The sequence below is a fragment of the Mauremys reevesii genome, linkage group 8, assembly GCF_016161935.1.
Source record: "Mauremys reevesii isolate NIE-2019 linkage group 8, ASM1616193v1, whole genome shotgun sequence".
NCBI lineage: Eukaryota > Metazoa > Chordata > Testudines > Geoemydidae > Mauremys > Mauremys reevesii.
Window position 1 is genome coordinate 94,419,620 of NC_052630.1, and position 25,551 is coordinate 94,445,170.

General features: G+C 43.7%; 2 protein-coding genes and 1 long non-coding RNA gene across 7 annotated transcripts in view; 2 read left to right on the plus strand and 1 right to left on the minus strand.

Moving 5' to 3' along the window:
- The first annotated feature begins 275 nt into the window (after positions 1-275).
- Positions 276-1,817, plus strand: TACSTD2 (tumor associated calcium signal transducer 2). Its single transcript, XM_039485672.1, has one exon. The coding sequence runs from the start codon at positions 364-366 to the stop codon at positions 1,291-1,293; it is 930 nt and encodes a 309-aa protein (XP_039341606.1). The 5' UTR covers positions 276-363; the 3' UTR covers positions 1,294-1,817.
- Positions 1,818-6,477: 4,660 nt separating this feature from the next.
- Positions 6,478-18,104, minus strand: LOC120370803. 2 transcript variants are annotated; one of them, XR_005583948.1, is made up of 3 exons: positions 17,894-18,104; positions 11,771-11,937; positions 6,478-6,589 (listed from the first exon to the last, which is right to left on the minus strand). It is a non-coding gene; the product is annotated as an uncharacterized LOC120370803 (long non-coding RNA). The 2 variants fall into 2 exon arrangements; XR_005583949.1 differs by lacking the exon at positions 17,894-18,104 and adding an exon at positions 15,796-16,214.
- Positions 18,105-18,676: 572 nt separating this feature from the next.
- OMA1 (OMA1 zinc metallopeptidase) overlaps positions 18,677-25,551 on the plus strand; it is a 34,424-nt gene continuing 27,549 nt past the window's right edge. The window contains exons 1-6 of one of the 4 annotated variants that reach the window (XM_039485718.1): positions 18,677-18,780; positions 20,318-20,368; positions 22,168-22,228; positions 22,313-22,396; positions 23,765-23,938; positions 24,047-24,154. In XM_039485718.1, the coding sequence (XP_039341652.1) occupies positions 18,698-18,780; positions 20,318-20,368; positions 22,168-22,228; positions 22,313-22,396; positions 23,765-23,938; positions 24,047-24,154 (561 nt within the window). In that variant the 5' untranslated portion in view covers positions 18,677-18,697. Of the gene's footprint in view, positions 18,781-20,317; positions 20,859-22,167; positions 22,397-23,764; positions 23,939-24,046; positions 24,155-25,551 lie in introns of those variants that run through there. The other 3 variants (XM_039485715.1, XM_039485714.1, XM_039485716.1) reach the window with 3 other exon arrangements.

Below are 25,551 nucleotides of genomic sequence, written 5' to 3' on the forward strand. Positions count from 1 at the left end.
GCCAATGGCACTTCTGTGTTTGGCTGAGCCACGTTTTATATTGGTGTGTGTGCTGCTTGCTTGTTGTATTTCCTCATTCAGCAGGAGGGAGGGAGACAGGATGGGCTGGTGGGGAGTTATTGCCACTCCCTGAAGGTATAATTGAAGAAGGTGCAGCTCACTGACTTCTCTGTGGGTTTTCTGTGTTGCCAGAGACCAGTTGTTTGTGAGCAGAACCTGTCTGGCAGGTCTGATTTGGGTTGAGTAATAGGGAGTGGCTCACCAATACACAAAAACCAGGAGACTGGCTGTCAGTGGGCTTAGTTTTCAGACAGCTCTTGCCATTTCTTCCCACAGGCTTCTTCCTCTCTTTCTCCTTTGAACATGGAATCTAGATTTGGAGTTGTGCTGGTTTTGATCTTGGCAGCTGCATCATCATCTGCCCAGAAGAACTGTACCTGTGCGACCAACAGACGGGCTCTATGCACTGAAGACACACTTGGGAACTGCCTCTGCACATTGGTGGGTTCAAATCAAAGAGTAAATTGTTCAGTGTTGACTTCAAAATGCCTACTGATGAAGGCAGAAATGAGCACCCCAAAGGGCAGGAGTTTCTCCAAACCTGAGCATGGCTTTTTAGACAATGATGGAGTTTACAATCCAGACTGTGAAGATAGTGGTATCTTCAAAGCCAGGCAGTGCAATCAGACCAATACCTGCTGGTGTGTGAACTCTGCTGGGGTGAGAAGAACTGATAAAGGTGACACAACCCTAAGATGCAATGAACTAGTCAGAACTAACTGGATCTTCATCGAACTGAAACACAAGGAGAGGTCTAAAGCCTTCAGTGCTTCTGAAGTGGCAGATGGTCTGAGACAGATCATTCAGAACAGATACAAGCTGCAACCAAAGTACATTACTGCCATTGAGTATGAATACCCATTCATCCATATTGACCTGAAGCAAAATGCTTCCCAGAAATCCAAAGGAGATGTTGATATAGTTGATGTGGCTTATTACTTTGAAAAAGATGTTAAACTTGACTCCATATTTCATCGTAGTAATGCATTCAACCTCTCCGTTAACAGAGACCCTCTGGATGTGGAAGAAATTTTAATTTACTACGTGGATGAAAAGCCACCAGAGTTTTCTATGAAACGTCTGACTGCTGGCGTTATTGCTGTGTTGGCAGTGGTGATATTGACTATTATTACTGGGATTATTGTACTGGTTATTACCAGAAGGAGGACCGGGAAGTATGAGAAGGTCGAGATCAAGGAGATGGGTGAAATGAGACGAGGACAGAACTTATAGCTGCCTTAATCTGAAGACAGAAATTAAGACTTTGATGAGAAGGAAGCAGAAATCGGAAGATTATTCAATGTTTGTGTGGGGAGGCTGGGGTATTTTTTATTTCTAGTTTTAAAACAATGTTTTTCTAAAATCCTAAATAAGCTTCGATGAGTAAAATGGTATTAACTAGTATAAATGAATTTGAGAGTTGATTATCAAAATCACCTTAGCCCAAAATTTTCCGATTGTATAGTTGTATTTTTAAGAGGACAAGAAAGTTATTTGTACTTCCCAACATAGCTATTTAGCATAATTTATAATACCTACATTTGTATTACTAAAGAGCCTGTTAAACTTGTTTAAAAATTTTATGAGGACTTTTTTTTTTTTTTGCACAACCAGGTGCTGAAGCTTGTATATGCACTGTCTGACTCACTTGTATAACTAGGGTTGACTTTCTGTTTTCAATGACATTTTTAAAGATACTATCTTTGATGAAGTTGCTGGAACTTTTTTTTTTTTTCACCAACTTTAAACTTAATAAATTCCACCAAAAACAAAACAAACAAAAAATTGTGATAATCTCTTCCAGACTTGCAGTATCACAGCCTTCTGTGCTGACTCGTTTGTTGAAGGAATATAAAACACAACTTTCCGGGTGCAAATATTCTGAAATTCAAAGTTGGTCAGACAACCTTGTGCTCTGATCCCGCACATGCTTTCTAATGAGGGTCTGACCTCTTGTAGTCATTACAGATTCATTGGCACTTTTTCTAAGAGTGGGAGAGCTAATCTTGCTTTCCTGGCCAAATTCCAGCTCTGGTCATTGGTTTCTCTCTACCCAAACGTCCCTTGCAGTTTCAACAGTATTCTTCACTGTTTAGCAGCCCACAGCAGTACCACACAATGTTTTACGACAAGTTGTGAAGAGACCTTTACCTCATTAGAGTTGCAAGGGGAAATTGAGGTCGGCAGAATGTAATTACCCAACCCAGAATTTGGCCAAGACCTCAGAATTAGACACTAGTCACCTACCACTATACAAACCCTTTTCTATGTAGCATCATCACTTTAAAGGACAAATGGAAAGAAGGGGGGGGGAAGGAGGTAGGGGCAGGGAGGGAATAATGGTAGTTGTTCAATGTTGGAGTACTGGCAGAATTGGTGCATTCCCTGGGCTGCTGATGGGCATCTACAATTCTATCAGCCTAATTAGATTTCTTTCAAAACATGATCACTTCAAGCAGGCATTCCAACTGCGTCAGCCATCTAATTCACATAATCTGCCCTTAATTTCACTGTTTTGCAAACTTAATAAGCATCCATTGTTGTGTGGCTCCTATGGATAATTGTTTACTAAACACACATGAAAAATTCCAATGTCCAGGAAAAAATGATGGGACTTAGTGTGGCCATGGGATTGGATACTCGAATGGGCATCAGGGACTGGGTTCTATTTCCAGCGTTGCCAGTGACCTGCTGTGTGACATAGGACAAGTTACTACACCTTTCTGTTCTGCAGTTTCCCCCTCTGTGGTGGAGATGATACTGACCCTTCCCTACTTTGAAACTGCTTTGAGATATATGGATAAAAATTGCTATATAGGAGCTAAATGATGTTATTATTCACTTATCTGTAAGAACCAATTGGGCTTTATTACAGGAAGACCAACTGACTGCAATTGTTGTAATACAGTAAAGCTTGACAGCAGATGCATATTATTTATTTCACATTTTCCCACCAGTCTGACATTAGATTTTTGCATCTTCCTGCCAGAAACATCAACACACAATTCAAATATTAAGAATTTGGGGACTGGGACTATCATTTATTAATATGCTTGTGCACTGCCTCGCACAGCAAAGTCCAACCTGCTTGCGGCCTTTAAGTACCACTGCAGTATAAATGTTAAATAATAATGAGAGATGGGCCTGAACCAAATCCCCAGATCAGAATTCCCCCAAGCTGCAGGTAAGTTCTGAGACTAGCCTCGCTCCATACCCAAACGTTGTGGTTGGCCTTGCTCTGTATAATGAGCTGAACTAAAAATCGGAACCCGAGCATCCCTTAGCTTTGGAGAAATCTGAACCTGAACTAAGTGGCTCAGGCTCATTGCTACACAGTTTTGTTTCTTACATAGTGTGTGTGTGGACCTGATGAAAGGTGTCTACCTGATATCTCTTGGAGGCCTCCTTTCTTCCACAGAAAAGGTGCAACACTGGCAGTGGCAGAGCAGTCCTGACATAGCCTCACCAAGGGGTTGCAGCCAGAAGGACCGTCTTCGAGGATGACGAGTTGTACAGTCTCCATGCCTGTTTGATCTTTGACTTCTTTTTTGACATTTCCCCCAAGGGTGGCCGTTGTAGCAGTGTTTTATTTTATTATGACAGAGAGACCAGTTCACTAGGAACCGGATTGCAATCACCAAACCCATTTCTAGTACAGGCCAAAGCATAGCCACGAGATGCTAACACCACCAATCACTACTAGAATGGATTTGACCTAGAAAATTACTGATAAAAGACCTATATTCTATTACTAGTTGCCTGAACCACATCTGTTACTACTATAACGTTATATCTGGGCTGTTCATATGATGCAAATTGAACTCTCTCTTATGCACACAGAGCCTTAGTAATGCAAGAATTAGGAGTGCAATAACAGCCACTTCTTCAGCCCCGAGCTGAAAAACAGGGGTTACAAACCCCAAGCATCCCTTGTATGAGGATTTGTGGCCATTGCATGTGATTGTGGATCCAGTGGCCACACCCCCAACTTTCCATAGGCACATCCACACTGGTTTGTGTGGATTCCATCGCTGCCACATGCAAGTGTTTCAGAGTCTCCTTGCAGGTTCACTGCAATGGAGCCCCAGTGGTTCTGTTGCATTAGGAACCTTTGATGGCCCCAAAGCAGCCGGGTAAATTTCACGGTGGGTAATTTTAGTGGCATTATTTACATCACAACTTCAGTTTACTGGAGTTTGGCTTTTATTTTTCTTGTGTCTATATACATACTGTATGCCTAAGCACGTCAGCCAGACTGGCAGGCCAGAATGCTTTAAAGGGGTGGAATTCCAGCTAGTGCAACTCCTTTGAAACCCACTGATCTGGGCTGAATGTTGAATGTTTTTAAAAATGTGGCCATCGGCATCGGGGCTGAGTTTTTATGAAAAAAATCTAGCCCCCATTGTGAATGCTGAGCACTTGAAAATCTGGCCTTGGGTTATTTCTGCCACAAGAATATAACAAAGGAAGATTTAACACTATTAAAAGACCTGGGGAAATGATTTGATTCATATCAAATTGTTTAATTTACTGTGGGAATTTGGTACGGTTTTATCACTGGATTTCAACAGTTTACGTCAACCACCAGAATTTCACCCAAGTGAGGCAGTGGAAATCTGAGACTGTTAGGGCTCGATCCTACTCTTTGTTTTCCTACCTGAATGGCTAGTCAATGCTTAGGGGCCTAGGCATGTGCCAGTTGGGAGTAGAAATTGGTGACAGTCAGGTATTTCTTTTGATACAGTTGGGTGTATTTACAAAGAATGTACAAAGTCCTTTGTCTCTGAACACGGAAGGAATCAAGTATCAGGAAGAGGCTTCCTTTGCTCACAGCACCACCACTGATCCAAAAAGCTCTCTTTAGGCTCCTTCCTGGGTCAGACACCGTGTTTTCAGCTGCTCCTTCTGGATGTTTGGCTGTCCCTCCGTCTCTCAGTTTTTGTCTATTCTGCCTTCTCTCTCACACACCTGCTCATACCAATACCCAATGCAACCCTCCACCCACCAGCTAGTGCTAGTTTCTGGGCAGACGCTATTAGATCTTGTTTTAGGTGTGGCCCTTGAACTGTCTCTTACAACTGTCTTAAGTGTCGGGTGTGTTCACACACATTTTAACTCAATGCACAACAATGCACACCCAGCTCCTAATAATATCAAAATTCTCAGGACTGGGCCTTACTTGAAGCTTTGTAGCACTCAGAACGTGTGTGCTCCCTTACTATAAGAGGAACTGCATTTCTTCAAAGGGATCAAATACTGAAATGCACCTGTCCCAGGGGTTTTTGGACTCTGCTTCATGTTATGGCAGAGACATTTTGCATTACTGGAGTTTGGCTTATTACAAAGGAATTGGGGGCAGTTTTCAGAATGAGGGAGAGGAATAAATCAGACCAATTATCAGTTAAATATTAGGGGCCAAATTCTGCTCTCAATTCTATCCATGCAATTATAACCCATTTTTTCCCCATAGGGTTGCATGAGTAATTGGGAACAGAATTTCTAAAAAGCGAGGTAGTTTTCACTATTGTTTGTGGCTGAGAATTAGGAGTTTTAGATTCTCCTCCTACCCCTGTAATGCTTGCAGAGTAATTTTTGGTGATTCAGTTTTTAACCTTTGTGTTCTGAGTCCTCATATGTAGCATGGGGGTGATAACACTAACCCACGTTTTCGTAGTGATCTGGTTTCCCCTGATGAATGGTTAGTATCAGTAATAAAAACAGTATGAACAACAATTAGCCATGGCAATGGCTGAGTAGGAGAAGCATACAGCTGATCAAGTTGTATCACATGAAAGATCCTAGCAGATAAACAAAATATTCTGAGCAGCTGTAGTGGTATTTTGGGAGCTTTCATCTTTTTTAGGGGATAGGGTAGAGACAAAACAGTCATACAATATCATCCATGCTATTATAAATCAGAAAAGAACCACTGACTAAAACAGATAGGTTGTGGTCAGTTATTTCTTTGTACGTCTTTGTGAACCAGTGGTCTCTGTGTAGTGCTCCATGACAAGAAAATCCCTAAGGTAGTCAAGTGAGGGTGATAAAGTATATGTCACCAATTATTCAAAAGAACAGAGAGATTAATTGTAGTGCAGAGCACAGAGAACACCTTTGTGAATTATGTCATTCTAATTGGAGTAAAGCCATGTAAAGCTACCAGAGGAAGAGGACTTAAACTCAACATACCATATTTCCCAAATGCCTTTGCTAAGTTCTCATTCTTCTCCTGCTGCTCCAGTCACATTGCCTCTCAGGGTGTATATTATCTTTTCCACATATGGCAGATTGAATATTTCCCTGTAATGGTCCATGATGTTCAAATTGTTTGACCTTCTGCCTACTGCTGATGTTTCTGCCTGAAACTCTTTCTAAGGATAATATAAACTCTTGATCAATAAGGAGTCCAGTTACACCTTAAAGACTAACACATTTATTTGGGGATAAGCTTTTGTGGGTAAAAAACCCACTTTTTCAGATGCCTCAAGATAAACTCTTGATAAGGTTCAGATCTTGCAGAATAAAGACCCTGTGTGAACAAAAAGAATATGCATTATTTTCAGTGGCAGGGAAGGTCCAAATATAATTGGATCAACATTTATCCTCTATTTTCCTCTCAGTAGTTGACTATGCCACCCCAACCCTAATTCATTAGACTGGCTTCCGCTTTCCTTCCGCATCAAATTCAAGGTTGTGCCCAGCTACATGACTATTTACACCTCTGCTTTTACTTCAGCCGGCACAGCCTTCTAGACCTTTGCATCCTTTTCTTCTTAATGCACCCATCCATCTTTGCTTTTCACCTTCTTTTAGGCTCCCTCCTACACTGGGCATAGTCTTTGTTTCCTGTGCACCAGCCACATTATCTGTCTTCCTTCAAACTCACTTTTCCATTACCTTGCTATAGCACTCTCTCATTGACTATGTGTCCATGTCTTCTTGATTTTAAACTGCTCTCCCTTATTGTACTTGTACTTGGTTAGGCTGTAAGCTTTTCTGGGGAGGGGTCTCAGGTCAGACGCTTGGGTGCTGCCAAAGTGCACAGAGGGCAAAACTGGGGTCACTGCAAAGGTGACTTAAAACAGCGGGCTCTCAACATTTCCAGACTAGTGTACCCCTTTCAGGGGTCTGATTTGTTTTGCATACCCGCAAGTTTCACATCACTTAAAAACTACTTGTTACAAAATCAGACATCAAAATACAAAATGTCACAGCACACTATTCCTGAAAAATTGCTGACTTTCTAATTTTGACCATATAATTATAAAATAAATCAACTGGAATATAAATATTGAACTTACATTTCAGTGTCTAGTATACAAAGCAGTATAAGCAAGCCATTGTCTGTATGAAATTTTAGTTTTTACTGACTTTGCTAGTGCTTTTTATGTAGTCTGTTGTAAAAGTAGGCAAATATCTAGATGAGTTGATGTACCCCCTGGAAGACCTCTGCATACTCCCAGGGATAGCATACTTCTGGTTGAGAATGAAGACTGACAGAATGTGGTTCTGCGGAATCAATAAAGGGAGGAGGGGTGCAGGTGAAAGAGGTGGAAGAAGGTGGTCCTAAAAGGAAGTGCAAGGGGCAGAGCAAAGGAAACCAGCAGGAAAGGAACGAGCATGGCTACACAGATAAGAAATCAAACGAAGGGGTCGGAGAGAATTGTCGAATGAAGGATTTTGATTCTTTTGCAATGCAGAGGTAGGAAGAGAAGGAAGATCAGGAAGAAGGGAAGGGCTTCTTTTGCAAGCAGGCTGGCTAGGCTAGTGAGGAGGCTACGTGGCTAGGAAGGTGAGGAGAGGCAAAACTACGAGGGGACCGGGGGAGGAGGAAGCACAAGCAGGAGACTGCAAGAGGGGAGGACTCCTGTCTCAGACTGAGGAGGGGGATCAGCGAGTAAAGAAGCGGTGCTTAACAAATGCAAGAAGCCAGGAAATAGACAGGGCAGCAAGAAGCCTGGAAGTCCAGCAGTCAGGGAGGAAGTCAGGGATCAAACAGGAACAGTGGGGATAACTCACAACAGAGACTTGTTGGATAATGGATGGATATGGACTTGGAAGGAAGGACAGCAGGGCAGAAAAGGTCAGGCAGGGCAGAAAAAGCAAGCTTGGGGACAGGAGTTTTATCAGCAAGTTAAGTCTAAAGAAGTATGGAAGATGTATGGTATGGGGGGTATGATATGAATGTGGAGGAGGAAAGGGGGCTCAAGGGAGTGGATCATGGTTCCATGGTGGTCGGGGGCAGTGTTGGTGGGTATCAAGTCAAGTGGAGGTGCTAAGGGGGGTTGTGTTGTTTATTTCTCTATTAACGATCCTGGAGGTGTGTGTGGACTGCACCGCAGCTTTGCAGATGACTGCACCATGGGAGGAGGAGGAGTGGTTGAGGAGGAGGGGAGTAGATAGGATAGGGAGGGAGGGACCTAGAATTATTAGAGGAAAAAAAATAAAATGAAATATGATGAGTTCAATGAAGAGTGCTGCAGAGTCTGCACTGAGAATCCCATGCACTTGCACTGACTGAGACAGACTAGGCTGCGCAGCAGGCAGCAAGCAAAAAAAAAAAGAGGACCTAGTTACGACGGTAAAAGCTGAATATGAACAAACAGTGTGTTGCCTTGCTGTAAAGGGGCATGGGCATTTTGGGTTTAGGGGCAGGCATTCAGGCAGCAGATCGAGTGATCATTCCCCTCTATTCCATTCTCACTGGTGGCCTCATTTGGAGAGTGAGTACTTGTGTCAGTTTTTGCACACTAACAAAAGAAGGATGTGGACAAAGAGAGAGAGAGAGGCAGAGGCAACAAAATTAGGGGCTGGCTGGAGAGACTTATGAGTGAGAGGAGGGGCTGGGAACTGGGATTGTTTAGAAGAGAAGAGAGAAGAATGAGGGGGATTTGATAGCTGCTTTCAGGAGGAGAGGGATGGATCTCAACTGTAGAAAGATAGAAGAACAAGACAGATGGTCTAATGGTTGCAGAGGGGAGGAGGGAGGAGGACATTAGGAAAAAAGGAAAACTTTTTTCACTAGTAGGGAGAATGAAGAACTGTTACCTAGGAGGTAGTGGAATCTCCTTCCTTAGAGGAGGTTTTAGGTTTCAGGGACAACAAAGCTCTGGGATGATTTTAGTTGTTGGGGTTGGTGCTTTGCAGGCAGGGGTTGAGATGACCTCCTGAGGTCCCTTCCAACCCTGAGATTCTATGATTCTATGAACCACTAACTTAAATTTCTCCTTAGCTCTGCCCTGACCCTTGTGATGCTCTGTATACTCTATTCTATTCAGGCTCTTAGATTTCACTGTAGTATCTTAGTGCTTTCCAGTAGTGCATTAAGTGATGTGGGTAAAATCTGGCCCGTTTGTTCTCTCATCCTCTCCCCAAGGGGAAAAGTGCATGCAGTGGACTGTCTTGGATTTTTATTTATTTTTTATAATGTATATGTACACATGTTGTTATATGTTTAGGTCAGAGAAGGCAAAGCCTGTCAGAGACTGGACATGGGCAGTTGTGCCTAGTGGTAGGATCAGGAGTAATGCCTAGTGATTAGAAGCCAGGAAGTCAGGAAGGCGCACAGGGTCAGAGCCCAGAGTCAGAGGTCAGGAATTGGAACCAAGGGTCCGAGTTGGATTATCTAGGCTATGGCGGCTGTTGTAACACTGTTAGTGCAGACGCTCTAAGCCAGGGGTCGGCAGCCTTTCAGAAGTGGGGTGCCGAGTCTTCATTTATTCACTCTAATGTAAGGTTTGGCATGCCAGTAATGCATTTTAATGTTTTTAGAAGGTCTCTTTCTATAAGTCTATAATATGTAACTCCAAGGCCTGCGACGGGCGGCTCGCGCGTGGGTCGCACTCTGCGGCGGCGGTCTGGGTCGGTGTGATTGCCGGAGATGCCTGCTGAGGGTCCGCTGGTCCTCGCGGTCTGGAGCCCCTCCATCAGCGCTGCGGATGGCGGATGCTCCACGGCCGCAGGACCAGTGACTGGCATGCCCTGCGATGGTCGGGAGGAGCCGCCTGCTGCCCTCCTGCGGGATGCCACCCCAAGCGCGCGCTTGGCGCACTGGGGTCTGGAGCTAGCCCTGTATATAACTAAACTATTGTTGTATGTAAAGTAAATAAGGTTTTTAAAATGTTTAAGAAGCTTCATTTAAAATTAAATTAAAATGCAGAGCCCCCCGGACCGGTGGCCAGGACCTGGGCAGTGTGAGTGCCACTGAAAATCAGCTCGTGTGCCGCCTGTGCCATAGGTTGCCTACCCCTGGTCTAAGCCAATAGGACAGAGCTCTACCATTAACTTAATTATTCCAGCCCTCGTGAGTGGTGGTAGCTATGGCAGCAGGAGACGCTCTCCTGCTGACATAGCACTGCCTACACCAGCGCTTAGGTTGGTGTAATTTACATGGCTCAAGGGGTGGCTTATTCACACCCCTGAGCAACATAACTTATACCGAGGTAAGCTGTAGTGCGCACTTGGGTGCTGGAGTGAGGCAGAGCTATCACCACCATGAGCACCTGCTTTGAGCAGCCACCAGGCTTCAGGGCTGGTTTGTTGACTCTTCCAACCAAGCAGGTGGAGTAGCCAATCAGACAGCAAACTACAGGCCAGCTGTGCTTGTTAGTTTTCCTGGAGACCTACTCTGCTGCAGCCCCTGCTTCCTGACAAGGTCAAAGAAAGGTAACTTGCACTTGGAGCGGAAGACACTGAGCTTTGTGATGGTCTTTATTGTGATTTCATTCCCCAGTCTTGGATTGGCCCCTGAGAAAGCTCTGTCACGGCCCTTGAGCCTACACTGTGTTCAGGCAGGCTGCCCCAACGTACACCAGGCTGCAGTGGCACAAAAAGCTGCCATCCTTTGGAACAGATGGCACGGGAGAATCCTAGCCAGGTCTCCTTTTCTCTCACCATATTCCCTGGCACTGAGGACATGTCTACACTGCCCCACAGTTCAGACTCCAGCACACCAAAGTGCTGCACTGTAATTCCCCTGTGTGGTCACAGTGGGTATGAATTTAAAGGTTCCTAGTTTGCTCTAATGTAGTCTTCTTCGTTAGTGCTGACTAGGAACCTTTACGTTCGAGCCTACAGGGTCTACACGGGGGAGTTACAGCGCAGCACTTTGGTGTGAGCGGCTATTCACACCTCTGTAGTCTAAACTGTGGGGCACTGAAGACTGGCCCTGAGGTGATCTCCTCTGAGCTATTTAAACTGGGTTTATGGCCAGATTAAGCCTACAATATGATGCAATATACAGCCAGGACCCCCTTGGAAAATCTTCCCCCTTATCTCATTACATGTGAGATAGAGCACTAATACACCTAGATGTGTTTTATAATAGTAATAAATGAAGAGGTACAAAGTATTTAGTACTCAGGAATTTATACTGATAAAAACAAAATAATTTATATCACATTGTTATTTAAACCACTTCTTCATAGGATAAGTAAAAAACTAACAAAATTGGTCCTTATTCCTTTTCTCCTTAATCGGTCTGGTTAATGCTATTAAACTGATAATCCTCCTCATGCAGGTATAATTATCCTTTCCAAAGCCTTCCCATTGATCTGCCTCAGGGTTTTTAGAAATCTTTAACTATTTCAATTACTTCTTTTTTATGCAAAAATTAATCTTGAGTCATTACTGATGCCTTTCAGAGCAGGAAAACTCAATTTCCCCAATTTTTACAATTATTATTTGCCAGCCCAAGCAGAATTCCTCATACCATGGCTTGTCTAGATAAAATTTTGCACATGCTGAGTAGCTTGACAAGATCCACATCTCATTTTCATGAAGGTCCTCTCTCTCCCTGGGGAGCTAGCACTCATGCCGTCTTACTCCAGCACACTTCAGTACCACAGAAACAATTGTGGAGAGATGTATCGCTATTATCTAAATGAAAGATTGAACAAGAATGAATTTGTAATCTCCCACAGACATTTTATATAGGGACCCTACAGAACTGGTGACATTTGCACCCATTATTTCTCAGACACATTTTATTTGAAATAAATGTCTGTCCCCACAAGACTTGAAATGAGAAATTTCCACATTTTTGCTGATCTAGTTGCCCCCAGAGGAGCAATGTAGAACTACTGGAAGGTAATTGGATCAGTTCTGATAGAAGACTTATTTGAATGAAGACTCCAGGACACCCGGGATTTGAAATTACCCATTTCTCCTTTCTTTCAATGCTTGCAAATATATTATGCATTTTATGGACCCTAGTGTATAAGGGATGTTAAGATGGTTACTACTTCCACTGAGAAATTCTTAATAACCAACTCAGTTATTTTGAAAATGATCTATACACTACAAGCAAGAATCAGAAACTGGAGAATAAAAACATTTAGGGCCAGATCCTCAGCTGGTCTAAATTGGCATAACACCATTTTGATGTCATTAGAGATCCTCAGATGGTGTAAATCGGTGTATTTGACTCTTAGGATATTCAGCTGTTTGATGATTTGTGCTAAGTTGCCTGTAAGCAACATTCAATGCTGGACTTCATCATACTTACTTTATCTCACCTCACTTAGAAGGCTAAGATTTTGTCACAGATAGTTTTAGTAAAGTCACAGACAGGTCATGAGCAAAAAAGAAAAATTCACAGAAGCCGTCACCTGTCTGTGACTTTTACTAAAACTATCTGTGACAAAATGAGGATCTGCAGGTCCCCACATCTGCAGCTCAGGGGTCTCCCACTGCCCATGAGGGCTAGAAGCTGTGGGGTACCCCTGCCTCCCGTGTCAGCCGGGAGCTGTGAGGTACACCCAGTCCTCAGTTCCAGGGGCCCAGGAGCTCAGGGATTCTCCCATGGCCATGGTGACGGGGAGTGCCCCTGCCACCCCCAGTGGGCATGAGCTGTGGGGTACCCCTGCCACCCAGAGCTCCGGGGGCCTGTGGCCACTGGGAGCTCAGGGGTTCCCCCACAGTGGCCAGAAGCTGTGGGGTTCCCCCACCACCATCAGCTCAGGGGTTCCCCCGCCACCCATGGCAGCCGGGAGCTGTGGGGGACCCTGCCGCCCATGGCAGTTTGGAGCTCCGGGGGCCACCGCAGGCGGCGGAGGTAGTCCGCAGTGGGTGGCAGGGGACCCTGCAGCTCCCGACCATTGCAGGCTGAAGTCACAGAGGTCACTGGAATGCACGGATTCCGTGATTTCTGCGACCTCCATGACTAAATTGTAGCCTTACCTATAAGTCATGGATCTCTCAAAGTATCTCCCTACAGATATGATGGAAACAAAAGTACAATATTAAATTATGACACCTTTTACAAGGAATACTTTTTGGAACCCAGTTATTTTGGGTGGATGGAGCTCTGTGACAAACTTCATCTTTATATTAACTGCAGGGATTTTGATTTTACTTTCTTCTTTCCCGTATAGAAGACTCAGATAATAATTAATTATTAATAACTAACATAGAATAATAAATAATAAACCAACTAAATACCTAACAACCTCACTGAAATACGCCCATCTCTTCATTAGAGGATAATAGCCAGGATGGCAGCTGGTGTACAATAAATTGCACAAGTATGTCAGGAGAGGATATGTTGGGAAATCTTTACACCTACGAAAAGTGCCATGGGAGCTTTAATGTCCACATGAAATACACAGGACTTCCATTTCTAAAGTCTTGACCAAATGACAGGAAGGTTATGTTTTCACTGCACAGTAAAGCTGGGTTATTACTCGAGTTTTAGTCCAACCCCACCTACTAGCCACACAGAAAAATCCTCTGACCTGGGTTGGGAAGTGCTTTAAGCTCGGGCTAGTTTACTTGGTATGGGGGCACAGGTTACAGACCAGCTCCATTTTAACTCATGCTGGAACCCATCCACCTTGCAGCAGCGAGGATGCAGACAAAATCACGTAAGCATTTATAATCCTCCGCTACCTTCTCACAAATATCCTCCAAAGAAAAGGCAAGTTCTTCTGCAGTTGACACAACTGACTGGGAAAGAATCTCAGAGTATCTCAGCACAAAGAACCATTAGTGATGCCCCCAGACACACAGGAATTAGTGCAGAAACAATTATGACATAGTATCCCAGGTATAGCTTTGCTATGGGGATGCTGTCACCTAGACTAGGCTAACCTATGTGCACAGACCTGGGTGCAAAACACCTGGGTTAGCTGTTCAGTGAGGACATACTCTAAGTGGTATGAAACTCACCTTCAGAAGGATGTAGGGCTTCACAGAACCTGCTAGAATTTGAGCCCTGCTGCTAGGGAATAGGGAATGGATCACTCCAATACTTGGATCACTAAACCATCCCCGCTGACTAATATTAGTTATTTCTTTTAATTTTCTGTATAAATGCTAAGTATTTTACTGATTATGATAAAAACAGAAAAAAATTCTACATTAAGTTATTTATATGAACCTGATCACTGCACATTATAAATGACACCCCTTGTGAAGGTGAAAAATATGGGGAAGGGAAGAGTTTTGATATAAACATTAGAGAATCCCTCTTGCTGGAAATGCCGAAAATTATCTGTTTTTTAAAGTCTGTTTATGGGTAGGTTGTTTACAATGATTTTTATTGCATTTGATGTTTTACAGATAGGATAGAAAATAAAATAAATTGCACACAATGAAGGGATTGGTAAGAAAAATAAGTGCAAATGTTCTAATGCTGTTCCTCTTTCTCCCACCCAATTTTCCTTCCATGCAAAAAGACAACAAGACATGATGAAATAGAGACTCAGTGCATCAAAGGAGCCCCAATTTGCAAACATGATATGAGTCATTTTATGCACGTGAGCAGTGCCATTAAATTCAATGTGACTACTCACATGAACAAAGTTACTCGTGTACATAAGGGCTTGTCTACATGGGAAAATTTAACCAGTTCTACCGGTATGACTATACTGGTATAATTAAACCAATAAACCCTTTCCAAAGCAGCATAAATTAAACTAAAAAAAAATACTTATTCTGGAATAAGAGAGTCCACACATGGAGTTATATTGGTTTAAATTCACACCTTAGGAAAGTTATTCCACTATAATCTATATAGACAAGTCCTAAGTGTTTGCAGGTCTGGAACCCACAGATCTGTTTTCAGATTTTAATATGCTTCCAAGCACCTGAATCCATATTAAGAAGATAGTGTTGGTTAATTAAAGCATTCTCTTTTGTCTGGCTTTTAATGCTATGAGATTCCTTTGTGTAGAACCCCAGGATCACCTTCGAAAGCCTGTGGCCACAGAGGAGAAGCTTTGAGTTATGTTTCCCAGGTGTAAAACTCAGGGTTTGGATCAGGAAGTGAGAACTTTTGTTTTGTGAGAGCCCAGAGCGATAGAGGTCCAAAACAGCTGTTTTTAGGGACAGGGTAGTGGTGCCTTGCTTGAGGTTTCTACAAAAGGGATTTTTCTGCAGTCTGTTACCACTTCTCTTCAAGAAAATAAAACGTGTGTAGATTCCATAAATAAACAAATCATACTGGAAAAATACCTGACTCCACATTGCCAGTTTTTGCTTCAAACAGGAAACTGATCTGCAAGAACCTGATTCAGCTACTGCCTGGCAACAGGGTAACACAGGAAATTGCATAGGCCTAGTCCCAATTTTGCCTGAGGATCACCTTGGACAAGTCACTTGCCCTATCCTGCTTAGAATGGATCCTGTGATTCTGGTGCATAGGGGCAGGATTTGGAGAGCATAAGCCGTGGGAAGTGGATATCCTGTAAATCATGAAGTTTTGCTCTAAGACTCTCCCTCTCCCTCCGCACTGACCTGCAAAAAGCATTTGGGGACAAGAAAAAGGTATGGGAACTGCTTTTTATGAGGATCTGTTGGCAATTTCCACTCCACCATGTACAGGGATAATAGGTACAGGGATAATAGGAAAAGATTCCATCCCTGAAGAAATAGCAGATGGGAAGCAGCTCCATGACCTGGGGCACTCCTGACATACAGCCCAGCTTCCTAGGCTAGGTGAATTTCACTCCTGTGCAGAGAGTCAGCATAAATCCTATATGCCAATTATTACATCAAAATAGGGCTTAATTGGGAGTCATCTGGTGCATAGCCTTCAAGCTGTCCTTCACAGGGGTGAATTGTACATGCTGGGGCCTGAATTTGGGCCTTAACCTCAGTCCCTCCACCTGTAAAATGGGGATAATATTTACCCAACCTTTTAAAACTCTTTGAGGTCCTCAGATAAAAGAAACTATGCATGTATGTTCATTAAAATTCAAGAGCAACTACTGTATAAATGACTATAATGTCTTTTGATCTAGCTGTGTATTTAGAGAAAACCAGCACTTAATACGTATCCAATTGTGCAACTGTATATGCCAGATTTTCACATAAGGACACATTTAGTATTGGTATACGATAGAGATATCCTGTAATTATCTGTGCTATATTTGCGGCTTGTCTGCTTTGGAATTTTAATGAGTAGGAATGCCATTCATGGACATTTTTAGAAACGCAGAGAGCATAATAGGACTTTAAGGCCCAATCTTGTATTTCTTGTACACTACAAACACCTACTTTAACAGTTTTAGGTGAGCCAGACATGCAGGATCAGGCCCTTGTTTGTGCCATTCCTACACCCCATATGCCAGACACAGTTCAATGATACAATCAGAGAGACAAATAATAGCAGAGGAGAGAATATGTGATTTCAGTTGAGATTTGAAATAAGATGGAAAGTCAGTGACATGTAAATATGGAGAAAATTTGTTTGATAGGCTAGGTGATGTAAAGTAAAAAAACTCTTATATGTGTGTTGAGGGACAGAGAGGAGGCCTGAGGTAGATGAGGAGAGCAAGAAAGGCAGGAAAATAGAATGAGTCAAGGAAATATAAAGCAGATAATTAGTTCCAGAAGATATTGCACACAGATATGCAACTTTGAGGCTCAGTTCTTTGCTCCTTGACTACCTGGGGCATGCTCAGCCTTTGGGTGCAGGTAGAGACTTGTGTCAATCAGCAACAATTCCCCAGGTTGGTTTCAGGAGTGGAGCTGACAATCAAAAAACAAAAAAAACCCCTAACAACCAAGCCCTGCCTGATGAGTGGCAATTTCATCCCCTGATCTCCCTTGTGGTAGCAGGGCTGGCTTTAGGCTGATTCCCTTGAATTGGGCCCCTCGCCTTAAAGAAGAGCGCCTAACTTTTTAATTTTTACTCACCTGGCGGCGGTCTGGGTCTTCAGCGGCGGGTCCTTCACTCGCTCCGGGTTTTCGGCGGCATTTCGTGGCGGGTCCTTCAGTGCTGCAGAAGACCTACGGAGCAAGTGAAGGATCTGCCGCCGAAGTGCCGCCGAAGACCCAGACCGCTGCTGGGTATTCGAATCAGGCCCTGCACTTCCTAAAGCCGGCCCTGTGTGGTAGACAGAATTTGATAGTATTGATTATAAAGGAAATTCTTTATTGAATCTGTTGGACACAGAGAAGACCTTTTCATTCTTCCTGGCTTTCTAGCAACCAGGCTGACTAATGGCAGACATGGTGGGACTGCTACTACAACAACCCCCCAGAAGGAGCTACATGTTTCTATTCTTGCTGGGAGGGAGAATTGTCACAGCAACATGGCCTTGAGGTTGGTAGTGAAGAGGGGAGGGGGAGGGATGAGGGGGTAGCTCAGGGAATCAAAAAAGCCTCAGTAGATGCCAAAAGAAAAAAAAATCCTAAAATGAAATTTATGGCATGTAGCGAGCAGGGTCATTGCAAAGTGCTTGCGGCTCTGTCACAGAAGCAGTGGGACCAAGAGCTGGGCTTTCACATCTTTCCCTGGGACAAGCCCTTTGTTTTCACAAAAAAAGGCCTCATGCCTGCCCGCGTGAGCTGCCCTGCAGTAGGCACTGACCTTGTCATTATCACATACCTTCCACTTGCACCCATTTAGATGGCAAGGCACCTGCAGCACCTGCCTTTCAGGTCACATCCCCAGTTCCTTAGGCAGAGGAAGTTTGGGTGTTGTTGATATCTACATGTTAAAACGTGCTTCCTAGGTGGCAGAAAACTGCACGCTGGGCATGGGAAAGGCTAAGCCTCCGCTGGTGCAGCCTGGGCTGACCTGCCACCAGATGCTTGTCTATGGTGGCCCTGCCTGCGCTCCGCCTCGTCCTGTCCCTGCTCTGCCCCTTCCCCAAGGTCCCCTCTCCTCCACTCCCCCCCGTTGCTACAATTCCCCTCCCCCACAAGGAGGCACCAGGAGGGAACCCGGGGGTGCAGAAGCCAGGTGTGGGGTGCGGGGCTAGGCCTGGGGGCAGAATGCAAAGGCCCTGGAGTTGCAGTGATAGGGGGGGTGAGACGGTCCTGGGGGTGAGCGGGTGCACGGCCCAGGCAGAGCACAGCTGCAGGGAAGGGGGTGTGGGCTTGGAGGGTGTCACAGCGCCCTGCTCTGCCCCGCTTGCCCAGCCCCTCCCTCCAACACAGAGGGGGCGGGTCCCCCCGAATCTCTCGGCCTAGGTAGAAAATGGGGGTTGGGGTCAGACACAAGAATGGCGCCTCTCCCCGGCGGGAACAAGGAGTGGGGAGGAGCCTTCAGGCCAAGGGGCGGGGCCACAGCGAAGTGGGCGGAGCCAACATAGCAAAACAACGGCTGATGAGCTGGGGCTATTGTGAAGACAGACGAGGGGGCGGGGCCACGGGAGCAGCCACCTTCGTCGTAGCGGCGCCGCCGCAGATGAAGGCGGAGCCAGAGGGGGGTGTGGGGCGGGGTCTCGGCCCGCGAAACTCGGGGTGGCCCCAGGGCCGCTTCCTGAGGCGGTGAGTACGGGGCGCTCCTCGCGTTGCCCAGCCGGGCCTGAGCGAGCCGCCCCCTCAGCCGGGCCACCCTGCGCCCGCCGCTCCGTCCCGTCCAGACCGTGGCGTGTCAGGGTGGCTGGGCCTCGCCTGGGTCTGCGCCCGGCTGGCCGGGCTTCAGGCGGCGTCACCGGGGCGGATAACGCGTCTCTTCCGGCGCGGTATTTGGGCGGGTTTACACGTTCCTGGGGGGGGTGTCAGGCGGGAGTTCGTTCCTGGCAGTGGCTGTTGGGGCTCAGACAGGGGAAGGCTTTGACACACCAACTGCCCCCGTTGTTAGTCACATGTACAAAGCAAATAGCCTTCAGGCCAACGTCAGTTCTCAAGCCGCAGTTTTCTTACCTTGCTTCCCTGCAGATGAGGGTTGTTTTTTTTATCGATGGAAATATGGTTTTTTTGGTGGTTCACGTGTGTCTAGTGAAATCAACGTTTACTGATGGAAAAACCAAATCCTCCCAAGCCTGGTAGTATGTTACTCAGGTGCCTTGTCAAAGTGTCTATTTGGAAGTGTATGGCCTAAGGGTTCCTAAAATGCTTATTGCCCTAGGGTCTAGTTGCTAAATTGCTTGAATATGAACAATGAAGCTTGATGGGACAGGCTCCTCTCTTCTGCAAAATAAACTTCCTTTATGATGTTGCAGATTGAGTCTGCTCATTCTTGCACGTTGACTGCACAACTGCAGAAAACTTTTTTTTTTAAAGGTCCACATCAAATGGAGCTGCAGTAATAAACCCTGTTTATTAGGATAAATTGCAAAAGTGTAATGCAGAGAGGAAGTGATAGTTGCCTCCTTGACTGAAGTGTAAAAAGTTAGTAGTCTATGAAGTATATGGGATCTTTTGCTGTCTTTTTGAATGAACAATGAAGAGCCCTGGTTTCCCTACCAGGTCTGAAAACACCCAAAGTATTGATATACAAAGCATGCTGCAGCAGCATAGCTTAATTGTTCAGTAAGGTTTTTCCTTGTGGAGAGGTGGTTTAGTGGCACCTTTGAGGGAGGTTCTGTGTCTGTCAGTTGACATTGCATCAGCTTTGTTTCATGTACGAAAGTAAATGCGCCTAAAAAGCATGATAGGTGCATTTTATAAATTCAAAACTAGATAACAGAAGTATTCCTTCTCCTGACAGTAAAGGATACAAATATTCAAAATGAAGAGCAAAATCCACATAACCATATTGTTACCAGTTTTTTTACACCTTCTGAATAAAGGACACCTGTAAGCAGGTATCCTTTGAAACAATCATTTTAATATCTTATCTTCAAGAAAAAGAAACAATGAGGAATATCTTTCCTACACTTTCAGTTGCAAAGTTTAATATCTTTTTGTGCAGTTTAAAACAGTGTTATAACAAGTACATAATAGAAGACCGGGTAGTAATTCTGAGACTGTTGGCAAACAAGAAGTAGGATATTTCTGTTCAGCTAAAGTGAATTCATAACTCAGGAATTGCTTTAGTTATATTTTTATGATCTCTACAATAAAGTCTCTTTTGTTTCAGGGTGAATAAACAAAAGAGAAATGAATGCCATCTGCAGCTTAAAGATAGCTGGTAGGAACTGCATTTTATTTCGCTTAACTTCTTTGGCCAGTTGGGCAAAGTGCAATAATCTTTATAGGTCTTCAGTTGAAGCTTTGAATCGACATCGCCAGATTCAAGTTAATCATATAGTGAATAAATGCCAGCAACTAGATATAAGCAGCAACACCAGCCATTATTTTATGATTGGAAGCTCCAACTTCTACAGAAAATTTATTAATAAAAGCCAAAGATGTTTTTTGAATGCCAAGAATATAGAAGTGTGCACAAACATACACAGTAGCTGTAGAAGTCCTTGTTTCCTGGCCTCTCAACCGTTAGTGGAAGACCTTGCATTATTCCGAAGTCTTGCTCCATTGCAGTCCCCAAATCGCATTCCTGCATGGGATGTTCAGATCATCAAACATTTTCACACATCATCATCATTTCAGGCTGCTCCAGTGCCTCTGTTGTGGATTATTCTTAAACCGGCTCAGAAGCTATTTGCTATAATTCTTGGAAGGTAAAATACTGTTTTATTTTCTCTTACAGAGTAAGGCCCTATTCTTCAAAAATTTACGTATGTGTTTAATGTTATGCACAGTGAGTAATCTCATTAATGTTAATGGGACTAGTCAGTGTGTGTAAAGTTGAACGTTTGTGTAAAGCTTACAGGATTTGGGGTTGAACTTTGTTTTGTTTTGACCACAATTTTCAAACCACAATAGAGTCCATATACCAATCAGACTAAAATGGTTATAAACTGGGAGGACCTCTCTCCTGTGGTTTTGTTTTAGAAAATGCATCTGTTTCAGACCTTTACAATCAATCTCTATTTATCCACGGCCTAACAAAATAAACATTTTTTTTTTTTTTTTTTTTTTTGCTGAGCACCCTCAATGAAAATCAAGGCCATAATGGCCAGTGATATGTATGGCAAAGCCAAAATATCATGGTATCTATCTACTGAAAGAGTAGACATCGTGTTTGCCAGAGATGTGGTCCCAGGCAAAAGCAGAAGCCAAGAACTTCGGCATACCTCAGCTGTCCCCTTCTCCACAACAAGCAGGAGAGTAGCTACTGCTGCTGACACAATTCTGACATGTTGACTTCAGGCTGGAGATAAAGTGAGGGTGCTCATTCTCCCTTGCTGCATCCTAAGCTAAATTTACAAATGTGCCACATGATTTAAGTTGGATTCTTATTGTGCAGCTCCTGCATAGAAATAGAAATTCATTCTCTCCTATATGCGTAGTGAGATTCAATATATGCATCCTTTTGTATGTACGCCTCTACCCCGATATAACGCGACCCGATATAACATGAATTTGGATATAATGTGGTAAAGCAGCGCTCCGGGGGGGAGGGCAGGCTGCGCGCTCCGGCGGATCAAAGCAAGTTCGATATTATGCGGTTTCACCTATAACGCAGTAAGATTTCTTTGGCTCCTGAGGACAGCGTTATATCTGGATAGAGATGTACTTATTTTTGATCAGCCTTGCTGATTGTATCTTGCAAATCGATTCAAGGAGGGTGAACATTCCTTCAGATGTTCTCAAACAAAAATCTCAGCATGCTATTTTTAACCAGCTCAAAAAGATAAAGGTTGGAATGGTTCCTATTAAAAAAGGAAGCATCTACCTTGTGAGACATTCCTGTTCCTTGAAGGAAATATTGCGCTGAACTGACAGAATACATATTACTTAGTGGTACTCTTGACTCTTTCATCCCAGGATTTCCTAGCACTTTACAAGTGTTAATGTATACAGCCTCTCCTCACTTGTGTGAGGCACTATACCCACTTTACAATGTACAATGTTTGTGTCTTGCAGGAGCATCAGAAAATGGTGGAAGGCACTGCCTCCTAACAAACGGGAACTTTTTAAAGCAAGCGTAAGAAAAAACAAATGGAAGATAGTTGTGGGTCTGTGTAGCTTGGCGGTTTTATTTATTATGTTTTATTTTACTCACTTGGAGGAGACGCCAATCACTGGGCGTGCTCGACTGTTGGTATTCGGGAAAGAACATTTTATGGCATTGTCAGAGATGGAGTATGATATGGTGAGTTGTTTGAAAGAAAACAAGCCCTCCCCGTTTCACACACACAAAAACCATGTTCCTGTTCACTGATGTGTGTCACAACCATGGTTGGGCTTCCCCTTGTGGCCCCTCACTAGCCTTCTGTATGGGTGACATATTGGACCCATGTGCTCTTAAACTTCCCTTTGTCTGGGTAGGCTCCAGCACTGTCTCTTTCTTTGACTACACTGGCTCATTTTCTGGGCACAGACTTGGTCTGTTACCTATTCATGGAAGTGGGACCTCATCATTTGGCTGTCCTAAGCCCCCAGGTCAGTGCAGATCCCTCAAGCCACCCCACTAGTTTAAACACACCCTTTCCCAAAGCTTCAACCTTGTGGGCACTTTGATTTATAGTTTACCTCTCCAGGGTCACATGATAGTGAAAACATATAAAACACAGTCTTTATGACGATTTCTAATATTATGACTCATTAGTTTAGATAGCACACAAGAGAGAAAAATCTAAGTAAAAATAAAATGCCTATGTGCTGTTCCCTGCCTAAGTTTCCTCACCACTCTCGAGCCTTTTGTGGGATTTGCTCAGAGTACTCTAGGGTGGGGGTTCTCAACCTTCTTCTTTCTGAGCCCCCCCCATCCCCCACATGCTATAAAAACTCCATGGCCTACCTCTGTCACGACTCTTTTTCTGCATATAAAAGCCAGGGCTGGCATTAGGGGGTAGCAAGCTGGGGAATTGCCCAGGGCCACAGCGCCCCCTGCAAAGCTATATTGATCAGGCTTTGGCTTCAGTCCCAGATGGCAGAGCTCAGGGCCTTGGGCTTCAGCCCCATGCAGTGGGGCTTCGGCTTTCTGCCCTGGACCCTAGCGAGTCTAATACTGGCCCAGCTTGGCGGCCCCCCTGAAACCTGCTTGCTGTCCCCCGGGGGTCCCAGACCCCTGGTTGAGAACCTCGCTCTATGGTATGCATGGTCCTACTCCTGCACAAAGCTTCTCTGAATCGTCCGTGAGGCAGTGTCAGTGTCCTGCAGCCAGCTTCCTTCTGCTCTCTCCCCATGTTGGTCAATGATTTTTGGATATTAATTAGGCTATATTAGTACAATCATTTGGTGTCAATGGAACTATTACTTTGCAGTGTATATAAATGTTCATTTTTATTACATCCAATACAAAAGAGTTAGCCTAGAGTTTTGAAGAACAACTCTACTACTTTCCTTGGATGATTGACTTGGTATATAAGAGAAAAGAGTATATGAGAACTGGATTGTTAATATATTGTCTAGAACAAAACTTTTACTGTGATACACTTACATGCCATATCAGTGTAGCAGTTAGCCTCCAGACTGCATTCTTTATTCTGTACAGACCTCAACAAATTCTCTCTTTCAGTGGATGGAACAGTTTAAAAATAAGATGTTATCCGAGACAGACCCTCGCTATCAGGTAGTGAAAAAAGTTATTGGTCATCTATCTGAAAGCAACCAGGACATCCCACAGGTGTCGGAGTTCAAGTGGGTTATCCATGTGGTGGAAGAGCCAGACATAAATGCTTTTGTACTTCCAGTAAGTAAAATCCAAAAGCAAGAGTAAGCAGTATTGAAGAATGCAACTTGTTTACACAGTTCCTATGCTGTATTATGATGTGTTTTTTTTTTTTCTTTTTACTCACAGAATGGACAAGTATTTGTTTTCACTGGTTTGCTAAATGCGGTGTCAGATATTCACCAGCTCTCTTTCATTTTGGGCCATGAAATAGCTCATGCTGTATTGGTACATGCAGTAAGTACTTCTTTAAAAAAACAAAACAAGTTAATATATAAACCAAAGTCTCAGGCTGCTTCCTCAAACTGAATAAAGAATTTGGTTTAAAGGTTGATTGTCCTGATCCTGCACATATTACTGTGCCATTTTAATCAGTGTTAGCGCTATACCTGCTAGTGAATGTTGGCAGGATCGGTCCCTAAGAGAGGCTTCCATTCCATTACAAAATAGCAGTTAGGATTTGACCCTGAGATATGCAGGCTTTGGGAGTTGCAGGTGCTCAGCACTTTACAAAATTGAGCCTTAGTCCTTCTAAACTTGTTGAATCCATTGATGCATTTAAAATGTCTTCTAAATTACATGGTATTTGCAGTTCAGTAGCAAAGCCCTAAAATTCCATAATTAGTTTTTAGGATCGTTGGATAAGTCTTCATGGGACCTAAAGCCTGACTCTGTTTGCAGATAACTGAGAGTGGTTGCAAATGTGAGCATGTACCACCTTGTGTATATCCCAAGCCCTAATGTGTTCATGGATGAACTGGTAGTTCAGCACCAGTTTTCATGCGCAAAACATGTGTAATGATCTTTCACATTTTGCAGGTCCAGCTTTGAAAAAACAGGTTTGGAATAAAATCTTGGCCCAAGTTGTTCTAGATGAAGATATGTTATCCACACTGCTGCTTGTCTAAACAGAAAAATCAGAGCATTATAAGGTGTAGCTGCATCTGTACCCAAAAGCAGTCCTTTCTTTGAATGCAAGCTCTTCAGTCTTTTATATCTGTACTTTCCCATCCACTCTCAAAACTCATAAACTTTCAACATAAAACTCCCCATAATGTTCCAAGGTTATGCTAGAGCTAGGTAAATGGCTCTCAAAAGAATTTGCAAACAAACCAAATGATTTGTTTCACTGGCACCTGCAAACACTTTGGTGAACAAAAAGATTCATGCCAGAAGTGCTTGTGATTATTTGAGCAGTTAAAAATATTCATGGCTAATTTTGAGTAGGAAAAAAGGGAACTTATCCTCTTGTTATAAAGCCTCAGTCATCCAATCAGGACCTGAGATACCATGTGACTTAAGTAACCAGTTTCTTGGAGTAAAGAACCAAACCTCGCACAAACTGTTCACTAAGCAAAGAAAAAAATTGTGACCCAGACAACAGATTTGCATATGATCACATCCAGAAAAAGGGCTCAATTCATCTGAAAAATAGTCATGACTAGTAGTTTTACTAGTTCTAATTCATTTAGTGGAAAGTTGCTACACAAGTGTGATTAGTGCATTTGGGGAACAAATATAACAAGGGATAGCAATATTGCCTTGGGGCTATTACTTGGGAGGGAGAAGTTATGTTGAATTATCCCTTTTTGATAGCATTGCACCTATGATGAGAACAGAGAAATGAGAGCTGC